Source organism: Culex pipiens, chromosome 3 (assembly GCF_016801865.2).
Source record: "Culex pipiens pallens isolate TS chromosome 3, TS_CPP_V2, whole genome shotgun sequence".
Taxonomy (NCBI): domain Eukaryota; kingdom Metazoa; phylum Arthropoda; class Insecta; order Diptera; family Culicidae; genus Culex; species Culex pipiens.
This window is the reverse complement of record NC_068939.1, coordinates 14,597,590-14,616,568: the sequence shown is the minus strand read 5'-3', so window position 1 is coordinate 14,616,568 and position 18,979 is coordinate 14,597,590. Positions and strand designations below refer to the sequence as shown.

Here is an 18,979-nt window from a genome sequence, read left to right as displayed (position 1 = left end):
CTACAGTTTTTTTTTTTAAAAAGGTCCTATAAACAAAATTTTAAATTTTTGCTTTTTGGGTATTCTTTAGATTCGCCTTGAGTCAGGGGTATTCAAAAACACCCAAAAAGCAAAAAGTGAAAATTTTGTGTATAGGACCTTTAAAAAAAAACTCGAGATATATATCGAGATATATATATCGATTATCCGAAGGTTTGTAGGGGACTTTTATTTTTTTTACTTTTAACACCACCAAATAAATTACAATTACAACATCAAGTTCGAGTTCTACGACCCCATTTTAGTCAAATTTGAATGGTTGATTGCCTATTAAATCACTTTAGACTAGTTTAGGCTCAAGCTCAACAATCAAAAATAAGACAACGAAAACAAAATTGTTTTTCATGATTCGATTATCCGAAGTGAAATTATGCCAAGGCCTTCGGATAATCGAGTCTGGACCTAGGTCTGGACTGTATAACAAAACATGATTTTCTCAGTGCTCCTCAATTTTAGATCCGATTTTTAATTGTGAAAATTAAATTTGTTGATCTTTTGAATAACAAAATATTTTGAAATCATAATCAACTTTGTGAAATGGCCAAAAAACACGTGTTTTTACATTTTCAAATTCTGGGCTGATTTTTTTGTATTTTTTTTTTTTAGAAAATTTTACAGCATTTTAATTTTTTAGTTTTACATTGTAAATCACATTTTTTTCAAAAATCATATCCTGCTTTTTTGTTCTTTCTGGAATTTTCAGAAGTTTCATGTTCTCTTTTTTAATATTTTAAAAACAAAAGCACCTTAATCGTTTCGGCCAGATTGACAAATCGATGCCAACTTTTCAAAAAGCATCATGTACAAACTATGCGTTTCGAGAAAAACGCATTTGAATGTTGAACATCCATTTTCAATTCCCATTTTAATATAAAAGCAAAATAAGATGTTCTAATGATAACAAACGATGAAAAACGTTGCTTTTATTGATACTTGGTCATCCAAATTCAATAAAACATTATTTCCGTAATTTTATTTGAGAAAAACAAACATAACTTCTTTTGAAATCACCAACGTCTATATCACCCTGCTGTCATTGAGGGGGACGCTTTGTTATGATTCGTTTTTCTTCGCCAAATGTACATGGCGCTTTGTTCATGTAGCTTTTTTTTCGTCACGAGGTTCATGTAGTCTTTTGTTTGACAGGTTGACAGGGCTATATAAACAGGGACTGTTGATGGCATAGATTTTGTTTATGTTACTTTTTTTTAAATCATTATTAAACAGACTTTACTGAAGTAACTTTTGCTCATTTTTGGTGGAGAGGTAGCTTATTAGGAGTACTTTCAGAATATGCAATAACCCAGAAAGTGTCAAAATGTACATGATGCCTTTTGAAATGTTACCGTCGAAATACAAAAATTTAAATTAAAAAAGGCTCATTTCGTAAAAAAACCTGTTGAAATAAACAATAAAAAAAATGCCTCGACTTTTTCTTCTTCTAATTGGCTAGCCGAAAAAAACTAATCGCTCGACAGATAAAAAAGACAGTTAATAGGGTCCTAAAGCCCTATATAAATTTGAATATACAACGGTAAAAAACACGCTGAAAAACCATTTCTGATCACTTTTTGTTATTTTATTGCAAAAAAAAAAGTTGACAAGACAACATTTTATCGATGGATCAATTATGGTCCCCTTGGAAATTGCTGTCAAATAGGAACTTTTCTGTCAAGAAGGAACGCAAGGTTAATTTTTCAAAATTGATTTAAAAATCCATTTTAAACTCTTTTTTTTTGAGCAAAGGGTCGTTGCACTCAGAAAAATAAGTGTTATCGTTGTAAACAATAATATGATCAATCTAAGCTTAATTTTAGGACCCAATTGATCCATTATTTTAGTTTAGATGTATTCTAGAATTGGGTCCTAAAATGAAGCTTAGATTGCTGATATTACTGTTTACAGCGATAAAGCTTATTTTTCTGATTATAACGACCCTTTGTACGACCACAAAGAGTTTAAAATAGATTTTTAAATCAATTTGGAAAAATTAACCTCGCGGTCCTTCTTGACAGAAAAGTTCCTACTTGACAGCTCGTTCCAAGGGGACCATAGTTGATCCATCGAAAAAATGTTGTCTTGTCATTTTTTTTTTTGCATTAAAATGAAAAAAAGGAATCAGAAATGGTTTTTGATCGTGTTTTTTAACGTTGTACATAAAAATTGACATAGGCAAGGACATAGGGCTTTAGTACCCAATTGAGGAATATTATGAGATTAGGACTACAGAACCTGTTATTTCAATCGAGGAATTTAGGAAATGTTATTTTTTGAATTCAAGAACATAAGATGTTGAAGCTTTATAATTTAAGTATTTTCCAGAGAATTGAGGAATTCGTTGAAAAAAACCTTTATATTTTAGAACCAGGGAATTTCAAAATTTCCGAATTTTGGAACATTAAATTTAAGAAACTAAGAAATTTAGAATTTCCGCATTTTAATTTTGTTATGTTCAAATTTGGACTGTCGAACTGTGTTTTTTTTTTTGAAAAATAAAAAATCAGTTCAGTTAGAAATCGAAAATTCAGGTCATTTCAAACATCAAAACATGGCTAGAATTTTAATAGTTTAAGAGGTATCAGTAATTTCTAAGTTTTATATGACAACAGTTTTTTTTTGCATTCTGAGATTTTCGAATTAAATCAAGTTTTTCAAGAAAATGTGATATTAAATAATTTGTTTGCCTTATTGAATTTTGGTATTAAATTATTTAATTTATCACTATTAGTACTTGTAATTATTGTACACACTTCAAAGCCTTTCAAAGCCACAAACTCACCTCACACCAATCCTTACTAGACAAACGCTCGACACAGCGCCAGCGTATGATCCACGCCGCAGCTAATCTTCATCACGCGCGCACTGACGGCCACCTTCAGCGGAAAGAACTGATCCTTCCGGTCGCCAAACCCGAGACACCCGTGCCGATTGTGGCCCCACATGTACAAATCATCCCCGTCCGTTATCGCTCCGCTGTGGGTGAGGCCGCAGTAAATCGCCCGCACACGCGAAGCAGGGTTGAAGTCGTTCCTGCCGAAGAGGGTGGCCGGGATGAGGCGAGGTCGCGGCTGGTGGACCACTTCCGGTCCGAAGCCCAGGATGCCGTAACCCCAGGCAAACACGTCACCGGCTTCGTTGAGCGCCAGGCAGTAGGAACCACCGGCGGCGATGTCTACGATGCGGCCGCAGCCCTGGAGGAAGGTCAGATGACGGGGGGAGTTGATTTGGGGCGTTTCGTCGCCGTCTGGGAGGAGTTGGCCGTACTCGGTGTTGCCCCAGCCGAACACTTCGCCGCGATCTGTGCGGGGAGTTGAGAGAAAATGGTTAAATTTTGAATTTTTAGAATGACTCGTGAGCCTACCATTTAGGGCTAGTACCGTGTCCGAAGACCCAGTAACTTTGGTCACCACTTCATTCTTGAGGTCTCCCTCGACGAGTCCCGGCGTGCTGACCAATCCGAACTGGCCCTGTCCCGTTTGACCGTCGTCACTCCACCCGCACGAGAACAACCGTCCCGAGCGCGTCAAAAAGAAGCTGTGATCCTGACCGCAATCGACCTCCTTCACCGGATCGTCCGTACCTCCCAGATCCTTTATCCGATGGATCGTCGCTTGATTGAAGTAGTCCTCGTCCTTAATTATCTCCCGACCGCACTGCCCATACGAATTGTTCCCCAGCGCATAGACCGTCCCGTCCTCACCCAACGCCAGCTGATGTGCCCGCCCGGCCGCAACCCGCACAATCTGCACCTTACTGTTATTCCCCGCGACCGAGGCCAAATCCACCGGTGCCGGGTAGATCAACAGTTCGAACGGTTTCCGCTGCTGTCCGCCCAACTTGTGGAACCCAATCTGCGCGTCCGTATTAATCCCGGTGCCCCACAAACTCTTACCCCCACGACAGGCCGTCGCAAAGCTCGAGAACCCGTACCCGGCGGCCACGTCCAAACACTCCCGATTCTCGGCGAAGCTCAACCGGCTCGGATGTTGGACCACGTCCGTGTGCACCTGGGCTTGCTTCTTGACCGAGGTTTGCACTCCGAGGGCACCGGTTGCCGCGAGACCCCACACGTACACCCGAGCGTCCGAGGGTCGGGCAATCGGATACTGGTGGGCTGCAAATAGGAGGAAACCAAAAGTGGTCAGGAACATCTTAAGCTGCGGAAGGTTCTTCCAGAACTTACTTGGAATTTTGGTGCGATCCTGGCGGAGGACACTTCGGCGTGCGGCGGATGTGTAATGACGGACGAGGCCGGTTCCTAGGGCGAGTGACCGAATGTGGTTCATTTTGATGGGTTTTTAACTAGTTTTCACTTAAAAAATACGAATTTATTCAAACTTTTGGAGCAGCATTTTAAAGTCGTAACTTTTGCACGTTCTTTTATTTACGAATTAATATCAAAACAATTCAAATTTCAGGGGGTCCATAAACTACGCAAAAAAAAAATTGGCAAAGTTGATATACAACGTTTTTTTTTTAATAATATTTAGGCCGTTGCAAATATTTTTTGAAGTTTATGTCCCTCGACTCTGACCAAAGTCGAGGGGGGGTGGGGGGGGTGGCAAAAAAATAAAAAAAGTATAAAAATTGAAATTACGAGCCATGGTTCCAACATTTTAATGAAAAAAGTGTTTTAAAATGCATTATACACCTGTCCAGTAGTTTTGCCATCATTAGTTTCCGAAATATCTAAGTATTGACGAAAATTTTATTTTTTTGCGAAAAATAATTTTTTTGCGGTGCTGTACATTGTAATTTCATAAAAATTAAAAACATTTTCAAACAAGCCCAAACATGCTAAATATGATTATCTATGATTATTAATGCAGAAAAATGCTTTCTAGATTGTTTTCAGTTGATTAGACTTCTATTTTCATGGAAATTTTGGAGTTTTTTGGAAAAATATTTTTTTTGCCCCCTGATTTTTCAGACCGATTTTGAAGGGGGGGGGGGGGGGGGACATAAACTTTGAAAAATATTTGCAACGGCCTTAATTCAATAAAATTAAATTATTTATTTGAAATAAATAAGAAAAAAAACATAAAAAGTGTAGAGAAAAATGAACATGTAGTTTAGAGACGACCACTCAATGTGTTTGGGGCGGCACTGTGTATAAATAATAATTTTAAATGTCTAAAAAAAATATTTTTTTAATTTCCAAACAAGTTTTAGTTTTTTTTTGCTTTTTCGTTTTTTTTTTAAACCGATATGACTAAGGGGTGTTACAGTCATCCCTCATATTCGGAACAGTTTACAGATCGACTAATATTCAAAAAATCATAGAAAGTCGATAATTATTGAACTTGATGATTCGCTTTAACCTTCACTTGGAAGCTTTTCTTGCAATCTTTCGAATGCTGTATCGAACAACTCTAGATTTTTTTTATTAGGTCCTTTACTGGGTGCTGAAAAGACAGAATGCGTAACGTGATTTTAGAAAGCTCCCCACTGCTCCCCACTAATACATCTGCACTACAGCTGTAAACATAAACAAAGTAGAAGGCTATGTTCAAGCTCAAGCGTGACATATTTTTTGCTGCTGAATTGAATTATTATGAAACTTTTTGGATCTGTTGATGTTGATGTTTTAGATGAAAAATTAAGTGCTTCGCACTTTTTTCTTCGTAGACTAAACGATGGGCGGCCAAAAGAGGCCTTTTTTGTTTGCCACGTGATGAAAAATTGTGTCAAAAGTGGGTGGAATTTCGTGAATCAGAAGAGCAACCGAATGGATGTTCCGAGATTATGCATCTTTGATGTGTAGTGATAATATCGGAGTATCCAATATTATTTGGAAAGTACTATTGATAGTTATTGATAATTCGTCGCTAACATTTAAAAAAGCGTCATAAACATAGATTTTGTAGACATAGCGATTATAAATTTTAGCGACGAATTATGCCAAACTCGATTTCAAACCTCTTATTAAGATGTTTTGACTTCGAATACCTCAATAGTCATCGATATTTTTTTTTATTCCTGACTAAATAAATTTTAGATCGATCACAATACTTGCCACTTCTTGGTATAATTATGCGAACAGTAAATTGGTTCCGCTTTGACAGTTCTAAATTGAGGCCGCTTTGCGGACAACTATTCTGCACCCAGGTCCTTTAAACATATGAAAGACAAAAGTTTATTGGTCCTTTTTTAAAAAAAAAACTCTGGAACTGTTAGTTTTACGTTTTATATCAAATTTTCAAAGATAAACTTTGACCCTTGAAATCCACAAATTCTGAACCTAGTGGGAGGCACAAAAACATCCCACAATTATGGAACAGGCAATTTAGAAACAGTGTTTTGCTGCTCTGGATGAAATAGTCTTGAAATGAGGGTTTTTATTCAAAAAGTACTACTTTTACTAGTGAAATAGCAAGAGAATGTCCAAATAAAGGTCCTAATAATAGTAGGGTCGACAGAAAAGCTGCATTTGCTGCATTTGCCTAATTATCACAAAAGTGTTCCGAATTTGTGGGTGTTCCGAATATGTGGGATGACTGTACTTAATTTTTGAGTTATTACTAAAGCAATTCTCCACAAAATCTGCCGATATTATGAGATTTCTTTTGAATTTTTTTTTTGGTATAGACTAATAATAACGGTGCCATTCCGATACAGCGAAATCTGGAAAGTTAGCGCTGTGTTATTATTTTTTAAAAGTCTTGACTATATTGTTAGGTCCTGCCGTTTTACCGCGTTCTACGCATTATCGAGAAATTAAAAGTGCAACATGGAGTTAAACTTTCTGTGAAGTTTACCATGACAGTTGCGAAAGTTTAGCTCCATGTTACCGGCTCACATCTCTCTTTTTAATGTCTCGATAGGGTCCTAAAGCCCTATGGAATTTGTTATGTACAACGGTAAAAAACACGATTAAAAACCATTTCTGATCACTTTTTTCAAGTTAAAGCGGTATACGCATACGCACTTCGGAAGGAACCGGTCAAGAAAAAAATCAAATGGGCAGTAAAGCAAGCCAGATAGGGTGAAGAAAATCGCTCCCTCTTCTTTGTTCTGCTGTTCGTAAAGCTGTTTCTTGACCCCTTACCTTCCGATCTGCGTACTAGCCTTAATGCATGAAAATAAAGGAGCAAGGAGGGCAGCGTAGATATTTTTTTTTAATTGATTTAGAAAATCAATTTTAAATCCTTTGCGGTCATACAAAGGAACATTTTACTCAGAAAAATTAGCTTTATCGTTGTGAACAATAATATCACAAATCTAAGCTTAATTTTAGGACCCAACACAGTTGCTATAGATCTAAAATTCTTTCGGTGGCTTCAAGAAGGCAACAACCGGCACATGCTGATTCATTTTTGTGCAGAAATTCGTTAAATTGAATTTAATACAGAATATTTTATAGTGATGATCAATTTTCTTCGAAAATGATCAACGGCTTCACCTTAATTGGGTCCTAAAATGAAGCTTAGATTGCTGATATTATTGTTCACAGCGATAAAGCTTATTTTTCTGAGTACAATGACCCTTTGTACGACCACAAAGAGTTTAAAATGGATTTTTAAATCAATTTTGAAAAATTATCCTCGCGGTCCTTCTTGACAGAAAAGCTCCTACTTGACAGCTCGTTCCAAGGGGACCATAGTTGATCCATCGAAAAAATGTTGTCTTGTCAATTTTTTATTTGCATTAAAATGAAAAAAAGTGATCAGAAATGGTTTTTAATCGTGTTTTTTTACCGTTGTACATAAAAATTGGCATAGGGCTTTAGTACCCAATTGTAATCCTCTAGCTAACAATTGGCCAACAAGAAAGGATGCTTCGGTAAACTAAGTACTCCGTGAAAGAAAACACCTGGTGGGACATTTGTGCGTAGAAGGAAAACGATAGAACGACACACACTTTGAGTTTCCGAACAAAGTACTAGATTTTATGGGGTTTTAAAAAATATACGTCAAACTAAACATAAAAATGACAAAAAGTCAGAATCGGTCAAAATTGACATGGGAAAAAATGCGTAAACCAGCAGTAAACAAATATAAACTTACTCCGATGGACATTGACATAAGGTGTGAAAGAGATAGACTCAATGTTCAAAATTTGTTCATAGAATCTAATAAACAAAGTTCTAAAACTTTTTTTTAAAGAACAACAATTTCAAAATTCCAAAATTCCTGAAATTCAGATTTTTTTTTAATATTAGGTTTTTCAAACTTCTTGATAAAATTTTAAAATTAAGATCGAATAAAATTTAATTTTTGAATTTAAATGTAAATTCCTCAAACAAAATTTTGGCGGAAAATTAAATGATTATTGTTACACATTGTTAAATAAGAGAAATCAAATGATTATTTCTCGGATTAGTTTGCAAAAAGCCGTAAGAGCCATTGGTAAACAAAGTCTTTTTTGCATCGGTATTCGACCTTCTTACGAAAAACCAATATCAAAAATACCTTGAGATTGTTTTTCTACACGTCCTTTAAGTGCCCCAAACTAAAATTAAATGATTTTTTTTTTAATTTTGGAAAAAAACGAAAATTAGTGACAGAAGTCACGGTGGCTCTTACGGCTTTTTGAAAACTCACCCGAGATTTAGTTTTCGGCATTTCAACATTCTGTTTTCTTTCATATATTATCTACATATAAAATAATGATAGATTCATAATTGTTTCGGTTTGGAAACATTCAACATTCTTTATTATAAACAGCAGTGTGAGTTGTTATTAAAAAAAAGTTAAATGCATTAAAAATATCCTTCAGATTTAATTTATGACCACTAAACCAAAACACATTGTCCCACAGTGCAAACATTACATAACCTCAAAAGTGTGGTTTGACAGCACAAAAAAAAAAGTTCGAAGGCACGGAACCAGGTCGCGTTTGTTTTTAGTGTAAAATCCGGATTTTCCTGAGTAAAATAATGGCACTGCGACAGGTACGCGACAGCACTCGTCAAACACTAACAACTAAACACTAAAAGTATTAATTTCCCCTCCAGATCGTCCCGTGGTTGGTTCGCCGAAACCCGATTCGTCACTTCTCCGCCAACATGTACGAGCCACCGTACCTGGAGGTAAGTCTCAGCGAGCCCACCGTTCGCGCAGGTACAGCGCCAGGTTCATGTCCTTGGGCATCATCGTAACGCGTTCCCGGTGAAGCGTGCACCGGTACGCGTCCTCGAACATCTGCGTCAGGTAGATTTCGGACGATTCTTGCAGGCAAAGCAGGGCCTCCGGGGTTATTCGCAGGTTCCGCTGGGAATACTGCTGCAGAACTTCGCGAATAAGCCGGGCAAAGGGTAGCTTCGGGATCAGGAGGTCTGTGGTCAGCTGGAGACGGGTGATTTCCCGGAGAACGCGAGCTCCGTGGAGTCGAGTTGGCCGCGCGTTGCGCTGCTCCGAGCGCGATCGGGACATTCGGGGCAACCGGTAGCTACGATCGTCCTCGCTGGAGCTACTGCTGTCGTCTCTGTTGGCCGAACGTCGCGGTTCGGACCGCGAACGGCGGGATGACCGAGTGCCTGCCCGGGAAGGCCCAGCTTCCTGCAAGTCTTGTTGGGATGGCTGATTGCGGGACGAACCGGCACGTTGGCCGTCCTTGGCCGATGGTTGGGGTGGAATACGTCGTGGTGGGGTTCTTACGCGGCGCGGCATTTTTAACAAACTTGTGATTCCTTCTACGCCGGATGTTCCGGATTCTTCGGTTGTGATTGAAACGACGCCGCGTATTTTTTGAACTTGCAGCCGACGGTTGCTGTGTTGAGCGCGCAGTGACGTTGACAGTTCGGTAGACTGGTCGTTGTTTTGCTCATGCACGCAAAACTTTGTTTGGAACAATGGATTGAATTTGTTGAAATTTGAGTTAGTACTCAAATTTGAGTTGAACATAACGCACTCATTTATTGCGTCCTTTTATCTGAGCATTGGTTTTTCAACGAGCTCCTGTAGCACAAAGTACTCAGTGCCTGAAGTCTATTGGTACGAGTGGTACAGGTTTCTCCTTGCAAGCGGAAGGTGATGGGTTCGATTCCCTTCTGGCTTGGTACAGTAAAATTCTCTTCAAAGAGTAAAAACCTATACAGGTAGAAAAAATAGGCATATTTGAAACAACAAAACATCTCTGGAGCAACACGAGAAAAAGGCAGATAAGCATTTTGACAGCTGAAACTATTTTGCAAATTCCGAGCCAACAAGTAAATTTATCACAAAAATCGAAATGTAAAATAATATCTGGCTTTCTCAACTACCTTTTAACACTGCGGGTTTTGTTAAATAGTTACCTGTTGGCTCGGAATTTGCAAAATAGTTCTGGCTGTCAAAATTCTTATGCGCTCTTTTCAAATTTTGCTTCACATTTTTGGATTAAAAAAAACAAGATTTTTGTTTTATCAACGCTAAACGGAAGACTTTTGTGGAATTGAGAAGACAAGGTCTGATTCAACGCAAAATTTGGTTGATTATATTCCACAAAACTTGTTGAATCAAACCTGAGGTATTTTAAACGATCAGCCTGTATGATACAGGCTGATCGTTTAAAATATTTTTCTGCGTAAAAAAACAAAAACAATCCGCTTTAACGACCCCGGGTCTTTTATGGGCTCTGTTGCAAGTTTCTGCTCATTTCTAGGCGTCCGAAGGTTGTGTGTGATGAGTCACCTAAAACCTCTTTGCCTCTATAGAAGGATTTTTCTGCGTATTAGCATTAGCATTAGCATTTGGAGGACGCCCCACCACCGGAAGGCTCCACAACGCTTATCCCACTGTTTGGTCTGGTTGTGTTAGACCCTCATCCGGAACAATAATCCAACACGGGAGATACCATGTCTTCATCTTTTGATGAGTGTGTAATACAGCCCAGGGCATAAGGGGGTCCACGCCGGGTCCAAGCTATCCTCAGGGAAATGAAGGAATGTTAGTAAACACCTATCTAAAGTGCGCAGGGACCCCTACGTCACGTTAGTGGTATAGATGTTTGTAGGGAGGTTTTGGACTCAATGTTAGTAGGAGAGGTAGAACCCTAGGATATACCCCGAAAGGTATTGCGGGCGAATCAAGTAGAGTTAGTTTTTTTATTATTAAACAGTACAGATTGCACAGTGTAAAAGATGCCTGATTTATAGATATTCTATTTAAAGCAACGGCAGACACAACGCGACGAAGCCGTGCATGAATAAATTGACTGTTGTATTACTAAACCAATCATTTTCTCCGGTAAAAGCAATGTTGATTAACGGTGCACATCAACAAGAGCTTTTGCACCAAGATTTTTGTTACAGATATTTTAGTATTTTCGAAACTACGGGAACTATCGATATAATGTTTTATTCATCCCCTAAAGTACTGTCTACTAAGTGATTTACAACAAAATTTGCCTGTTTTTACAATCAGATTTGTGCAGGATTGGGTCCGTAAGTTTGTCAATTTTGGCATAAGAAGACAACAACTTCCTTGGTTGCTGTGCACCCTTAAACACAGTTTTAAGATATCTGCTATTAAACTCAAGCTATCGACTGTAAAAGTAAAGAGAAGTTTATATTTTCCTTTAAATTATTATATGTTTAAGCGAAATTCGAGGTTGTAAATGATTTAACGCATAATTAGAATCTTGATTTTAAACTTTTACAGCGATGCAGAGGAGAAAAACAATATTTATTTGTTTGTTTTATTCAATAAAATGTAAGAGTTAGAAGTTAAAGTTTAACGACCGATTCAAAGGCATACTTAGTTAAAATTTAAATGTTTGTGTAATGGGATTAATCAACATATTTAATATTTTTTCAATAAATACAATAATAATGTATATCTAATAAAAGAACGCAAAAAAAAACAATTAAAAAATCAAGAATAAAGAAAAAGGAAAGGTCTCACCCGAGTTCTGCAGGTTATCCGGTCATCTGGTGATGTGCAATTCTCTGCCGATGAATAAAAAAACATTGGAGGAGCCAGCACGCCAGCACTACTGTGGACCAGTCCATCGTTCAGCCATCTCACCTCCACAAGTCTAGCAGGAAAGCTTGTCCCTTTCATTCATTGAACACGTCAAACGTCCGGCAACATACTTGCGGATAGAAACCCAACCCTTTAACTCTCCCCCACGCACTTGCTGTGTGAAAATTCGATTCCGGTTCCACACCAGGTTCAGCGACGAATGCAGCAGTTCACTAACACTCGCGATGTCAAAGCTGCTAAGATTCTTCAAAACAATATGAGCTTTAGTAACAGCGATCAAATTAGACTCCATGTGAGAAAAACACTTCTTGATTTCTTTCCCCGAAGCAGATTCTACAACTACGCCAATTTTAGACGAACCAAATTTCTCACTTGACAGTCTCAACACCCGTTGCCACTTCACTCATTTTTCGGCAGCTCTCCCTCTCTCTATTTTTGGATTTCGTTCCCGAAAAATAACCCCTCGGTTTGTACTAAATGCCGCCTGACATCTCTAAATGTATCCAAGGCTTGGTTTGACAGTTCTTCTCGCTCACTCATCTTCCGGAGGGCGTAGCCCAACTTTTCGAGGCCACCTCTTGCTGGTGAGAGGCTTCCTAAAAAAGCAAAATTCCGGCACTTTTCGCGAAAAAACACCAGACTCCAACCACTCCCACCATAAAAATCACCTCCGCGAAGACCACTGCCTCCGAAACTCGCACAAACTCCCAAAAAACAGCGAAAAACGACCGAACCGACGACCGCAGCAAAACACGACCACTCGCGATGACCATTTTACAAATATCTCACCCGCAAGTCAATCCAACTCAGCTCAAAATTGAAAGCCACAAAATGCGACGCCCATTGGAACTCAACAACTGTCCCCTTTTTATTATTCGTACATTCGCCGAGTCGAGTTTCTTGTTGTAGGTAGTATACATATCTCAAGAATAAAAAAATAAAAATAAAATTATAAAACAATTTAAAAAATGTAAAATATCCAAATCGAAATTCTTATACTTCGCGAGATCGCTCCTAGGACTTTGGAAAATCGAGGAAGAAATGTTTTAAGACTTTTCTAGTATTTGATTTTTTTTTAACATTTGAAAATTTTGGTTTTTTTCCTATTCTGGAATTGTGAAGTTTTTGTGAACCATTTTTTTTTATTTTTCAAGCTTTTAAATTTTGAAATTTTGGGTTTATTTTTTTAATTAGGATTTTTTCAAATTTATTAAATTGTGTGTTGTATTTTTAAATTTCTAAATTTTGAAATTTGAAAATTCCGAATTTTTGATTTTGCAAATTTCTGAATCATTGAATTTTTTAAATTATAAAATGTTTTAATTTAGGAATGTCTGAATCTTAAATTTTAATGTGAGTGTATGTTTTTTAATTTTTTAAACATTTTTTTAATTTTTTAATGTTAAAGTTTTTTTTTGAATAATCTGGATTCTTCAAATTTTAAAATTTGTGAACTATTGTATATTTTTTGCGAGGAAATTTAATCATTATTATCCGAAGTTTTTTTTATTCTTCGGTGAATGAAATTTTTTTGAAGTGGAATTTAAGTGGAAACTGTATAAAATAAAATTTTACAGTATCCCTACATCGCTGTTTAGACCACCATCTTAGAATACATATATAGAACCGGATCACTTTGAAGCATTTTTGAATTCATATTTCAGGACAAAGAGCCAACATTTTGTTTAAAATAAAATGTTGTGAGTTGACCATCCGATGCGAAATATTGGCGAGAACATCCATGCGGATGGTTTGATTTCATGATGTTTATCCTATAGGCTAGGAAAAATTTAAAACTGATCAGTCCGTTAAGTAGTGCGTCCATCCCGGGAATTCCCGGGACAAAAATCCCGGGATTTTTCGAAAACCGGGAATTCCCGAATCCCGGGATTTTCTATAATTTGTCCCGGGAATTCCCGAAATCGAAAAAAAAAATCATATTTTGGTCTGCAAATTCAGATTTGGTTGTGGAAATAGTAGAACAGTTGAATACTAAGCTATCGATAAAAGAAGCATTAAAATAGATGAAAAGTTGAATACTTAGTAATCGACAAAATGAATTAAAATTTGTATTCGGCAAATATCAGCATTAATTTGGCTTTTTAGGAAAAATTATTATAATTTTAATGAACAGGTCCGCAAAATGCCTAGCGCTTTAATTTTTTTTCTCTTTTTTTTAAGAAAAAGACAGGATAAATTAACGTATATTTTCGATGTTAAATTTAAAAAAACAATCTCATATTAAATTATTTTTAATTAAACACCGGCAACTGTGGCAAATAAGGGCAAATGTAACGAATAAAGACAACTTTTTAAGCAAAAAAAAATTTAATAATGTTTTGGATGAATTCGGTTGAACAGGAACAAAACATATCTAAAATTTTCAATTAACTGGTATCATTTTTTGTTGTTGTCGTTTTTTTGTTTTTCAGACATAGAAAAGATTTTTTTAAGCTGTTTTAGTAATGTCTTATAAAAATATATATAAAAGAAAAAAAAGTATAAAAAACTTATGTAATTTGATTCGCAAATAAAAAAAAAATAATCACATTGGAATTAAAAATGTTAGTTGATTTAAAATCCAAAACACCACAAAGAACAAAAAAAAACAATTTTTAATTTCTTTAAGGCTATTTAAAAACTGTCGGCCTTGTTTAGATTGAAGTGTGGATTATCACCAATTAATATTATTAAGCTAATTCTATGATTTTAAGCTTCAAAACATAACAAATATAATGAAAACATTAATTTTACTACTGATTCAAAAATATTTTTCCCGTTTCCCGGGAAATTCAAAACCCGGGAAAATTGGACGCCCTACCGTTAAGTTATATATCCGAGGACCAAACACAACAACATCAAACATTTTAATCATGTACTCCTCCCGTCACTCTCCCTTCCCAGAAACTCCGCCCCAAGTACCCGCTGTACGGCACGCTCAACGTCACCGTCAAGGGCTACGACTACCCGCTGCTCGAGAGCTACCAGCGCTTCATCCACAACGTGGCCGACACCATGGACCTGGAGATTGCCGACTGCTGGGCGCAGCCGCCGCAAAAGTTCAACGTGCAAAAGTTCAAACCCGCCTCGGCCATCGTCGAGACCGACTACAAGCTGACGGTGTACGAGCGGGTGGTGCAGATCGCGAACCTGCAGGCTCCCCTTTACCCGATGTTTGTGCGCGTGCTGCAGGGGGCGCTGCCCGAGGGCGTCACGCTGGCGGTGAGCGAGCACACGGGCGAGGTGGACGATGCCCGATACGTTCCGGACAAGGACCTGCTCGACCTGAAGCAGAAGCTGGACGAGATGGGCGGCGCGAGGGATGCCAAGAAGTAGGTGTGCGCGGGATGGGTTTCGGTTGTAGAATACATTTGTAAAAATTATAGTTGGTTTTGATCTGGATAGTACTGAAAGAAATGCTAATTTTTAAAACTGCATTGAACAATTCCAACTAACCGTGTCAGCTGACAGTTCGCCGAAAGTTTGTGTTTTCAAAAAGTTGTTTACATCGCACGGAGTCGCCGCAGTTTTTCCCCCGGTAGATTCGGTCGCTTTTTGTGCGCCCTCCATAATGGAAAGCTCAACGCCGGAACCGGTTGAGGATTCGCCGTCGTCTGCCGCTGCTTCTGGTGTCGTCGAATCGACGGATTTGGAGCCGGGCGGTGAGATATTGGAGAAGTTGAAGGGTGACCGGATTGGGGAGACGATGTACAGCGAGCGGTTCGTGTTGTCCACGGTGCTGAAGCTGCCCCAGCTGGATGGGCCGCTGGCCGAGGACGAGGACTTTGAGAAGGATTTGTGTAGTTTGTGGGACATGACCATTGAGGCGGATGTGGTTCTGTTTTTGCTGAAGCACGATGTAGTTGAGCTGTTGATTGGGTTGGCGGAAGGTTCGGAGGATCATCGACTGGTGGAAATTTTGCTGGGGATTGTTGGGAATATGTGTTGCTTGGAGGAGACCCATAAGGTTCTGTACGAGAACAAGTCGCTGTTTTTGAGCTTGTGCGGGTTTTTGGAATCGAGCGACACTTTGACGCTGGTTCAGTTGATGCGGATTTTAACGACGATTTTGGACAAGTCTGACGATGAGGCGTTCTGCTGGTTCAAGTTGATTCGCGAGCAGGAGGACATTACGGAGAAGCTGGCGTTTATACTGAGCAGTACGACTAGCAGCGAGTTGATTCAGCACACGCTGGAAGCGGTCCACGCGATGGTCAATCGGTTTACGGAAGCCGAAGTCGATTACGCTCAGTTGAACGAGTTCTACAAGATGTTTGCCAAGCCCTGCTTGATTGAGGGACTCATGGAGGGATTCAAGCAAATCTACCCGGAAACGGGTGCCGTCAGTCAGTTCGAGGAAGAATATCTCACCAGCAAAGATCTGAAAATCATCCAGAAATTCCTGGAAATTCACGAAAACTTCATCATCAACGCCAACGAAGTCTACGCAGACAAAATCGAAGCGATCGTTTACTGCGTCCACCGGATTCTTATCCCGCTGAGCAGCGACGGGTCGCTTCTCCCGATCTCGAAGGCCCACGTCCGGATCTTGGTCTGCATCAACAGCATCTACAGCGCGATCGTCTACCACTTCCACGCCGGAACGTTCCTTGCCCTGGTCAAAATCTACACGATTCTAGCCAAAGTCCAAGAGCAGACCGGCGCCAAAATTTCCGAACCCATGGACGCTAATGCTGAAGACGACGATGCCGGTTCCGACGGGGAGTTCGACATCCAAACCGCACTCGGAGAGACCCTCGAGACGCTGTACTTCATGGCGGAACCGATCGACGGGTTGACGATCTCGAACGCACTCCGGGCCAGCTCGCTGAACGAGGAAACCATCGCGAAGCTTTGCACGGCCCTGCGGGAAACGATGGCCGGCGACCCGCTGCTCGGGAGAACGTGCGATCTGCTGCTGGAGAGTGCGCGCCAAGTTTGGGGACAGCAGGAGCGGGGTCGGTCGTAGAATGAGGTTCAATAAATTGCATTGCTGAAATGAAGTTATTTTTTTTTCTCTTATCACAGTCCAGTGACAGTTTTGGCGCCTGCGAATTGCAAGCTTCGTGAAATAACAAAACCCATTTCAGACGGCCATGTCGGCCAACGTTTCGCCGCCGCGTCCGAGTGCGCCTCCCCGCGGGGAACCCGACCAGCAGCGGGTCAAGTTTCTCGTCAACAGCGAGCTCCTGTCGGACGTTTCGTTCCTGGTGGGCGCCAAGGGAACGCTCATCCACGGGCACCGCTTCCCGCTGGCCGCCGGAAGTGACGTATTCTACCGGATGTTTACCGCCGAAAAGGGCCCTCCGACGACGGGTGGCCCCATCGTGGTCAGCGACGTCGAGCCGGACACGTTCCTGGAGATGCTCAAGTACGTGTACTACGACAATCCCACGATTAGCGAGGACAACCTGGTGGATTTGTACTACGCTGCGGCCAAGTACAACCTAATGGGGCTGAAGGACCGGTGCCGGAAGTTTGTGGCCACCGAGGAAGGTTCCGTCATGAAGATCTACCAGGCGAACGTAAAGCATGGCTTCGAGGAGCTCAACGATGCCTGCTTGCGGACCATTTCGCGTAATCCGTTGGTCATGTTCCGGAGTTCGGACTTCCTTGAACTCCCCCTAGACCTGGTGGAGCGAATTTCCGCCGGAAGTAAGCTTCGCTGCAACGACGACCAGCTGATGGACGCCCTCCGAAGGTGGTGCAAACACCAGCCAGAACACCAAACCGAACACTTCAAGAAGCTCTCCGATCAGGTCAAACGCCAGCGCGAGCAAACCCGCGACTACCGGTGCCGGAAGTGGCTGTTCTTCGGACCAATCTGCTACACCATCGACCCCTGCAAGGGAACCTTCCACGTGACGGCCCAGCGAGAAGTGCTACACCTGTACGGCGTCGGGATGTACGTTGGATGTCACGAAAACGACCAGCCGATGTCACTGTCGGTGGTGGTCATGGACGGCGAGAAGATGATCCGCCGTAGTCAGGCGAACGTCCCACCGCGGGACGATATCTACGTGTACGATTGCATGTTTGAGCGCGTTTCGTTGCGCGCTGGGACGAGGGTCACCGTCGTGTGCGATGGTCCGCGGAGGCAGGGCGAGACGCCGTTGAAGAAGTTTACCTTCTGGAATCGGGGGTTCACCTGGACGGGGGACTCGACGGTGCTGAAGATCGAGGACGAGCGGAACTACGAGCACACTGCCATTGCGTATCTACTGTATCAAGTGAAGGAATAAGTTTTATCTTTTTCAATATTTGAAAATGTAAGTGAAATTCAATGAATTCGAAATACGCATAATACATAATGTAATATCTAAGTAAATTTTAAGAGTTTGTTTTAATCCAACTTAACATAAAAATATTTTAGATAAAAACATACTAACAAAATCGATTTCAAAAACTCTCACTCTCACCATCTCGCTCATTCGCGCAGTGCGCTCATTCTTTTTAATTCTACCGAAATTTCGATCACCTTCCTCATGACTGCATTCAACTGATTGCGGTCACCACATTTCACTGCACCAGCAAAAAAGAGATAAATAGGTAGGAAAAGAGACTGTTTGAGTGTTGAGCTCGGCATTCTTTCGTGGCAACTTCGTGTGTGGCTTTCTACCTAAGGTACTCGCGATTGAGTGTGTAGTGGTGCGGTTGTCAAAATCGCTATCTCTGACTGACAGCCTTGGGTCGCAGTCACATGACGATCATGATTTTGACGCTGTCAGCGAGCATTCAACGAACGGGGGTCGATGATGATAGCTGAATGCCGCGAGCTCACTGTCAGCGATCGATTCTTTTTAAAGCCCCGTGTAAAAGCTTCCTGTTTGTATTGGATTGTGCCTGAATGCATGAAAAAAATCGGTTAAATGCATTTTAAAATAAGTTTTTCAATATTTCCCCATGTGGTCGAAAGTAAGGATTTGGTAAAGCAATCCGAGCCGGAACTGTTGAGGTGTGAAATCAACCCTTTGCATCTACAACTTTCGATGCACTTTCCCAAACTTAAAACAATTCTATAGGGACTTACGGGA

General features: G+C 40.3%; 5 protein-coding genes across 5 annotated transcripts; 3 read left to right on the top strand and 2 right to left on the bottom strand.

Moving 5' to 3' along the window:
* Window positions 1–2,732: 2,732 nt before the first annotated feature.
* LOC120424199 (RCC1-like G exchanging factor-like protein) lies at window positions 2,733–4,416 on the bottom strand. The gene is made up of 3 exons (XM_039588257.2): window positions 4,223–4,416; window positions 3,401–4,153; window positions 2,733–3,337 (listed from the first exon to the last, which is right to left on the bottom strand). The coding sequence occupies exons 1-3, from the start codon at window positions 4,323–4,325 to the stop codon at window positions 2,835–2,837; spliced, it is 1,359 nt and encodes a 452-aa protein (XP_039444191.1). The 5' UTR covers window positions 4,326–4,416; the 3' UTR covers window positions 2,733–2,834.
* Window positions 4,417–8,681: 4,265 nt separating this feature from the next.
* LOC120424201 (39S ribosomal protein L48, mitochondrial) lies at window positions 8,682–15,328 on the top strand. The gene is made up of 3 exons (XM_039588260.2): window positions 8,682–8,932; window positions 8,996–9,070; window positions 14,850–15,328. Exons 1-3 carry the CDS (start codon window positions 8,918–8,920, stop codon window positions 15,279–15,281), a joined length of 522 nt encoding a protein of 173 aa, XP_039444194.1. The 5' UTR covers window positions 8,682–8,917; the 3' UTR covers window positions 15,282–15,328.
* LOC120424200 (uncharacterized) lies at window positions 9,077–9,876 on the bottom strand. The gene has a single exon (XM_039588258.1). It carries the CDS (start codon window positions 9,648–9,650, stop codon window positions 9,078–9,080), a length of 573 nt encoding a protein of 190 aa, XP_039444192.1. The 5' UTR covers window positions 9,651–9,876; the 3' UTR covers window position 9,077.
* A 173-nt stretch (window positions 15,329–15,501) lies between the features above and the next one.
* Window positions 15,502–16,948, top strand: LOC120424196 (protein saal1). Its single transcript, XM_039588255.1, has one exon. The coding sequence runs from the start codon at window positions 15,517–15,519 to the stop codon at window positions 16,912–16,914; it is 1,398 nt and encodes a 465-aa protein (XP_039444189.1). The 5' UTR covers window positions 15,502–15,516; the 3' UTR covers window positions 16,915–16,948.
* A 51-nt stretch (window positions 16,949–16,999) lies between these two features.
* Window positions 17,000–18,187, top strand: LOC120424183 (BTB/POZ domain-containing protein 1-like). Its single transcript, XM_039588238.2, has one exon. It carries the CDS (start codon window positions 17,042–17,044, stop codon window positions 18,185–18,187), a length of 1,146 nt encoding a protein of 381 aa, XP_039444172.1. The 5' UTR covers window positions 17,000–17,041.
* The last annotated feature ends 792 nt before the right edge of the window (window positions 18,188–18,979 follow it).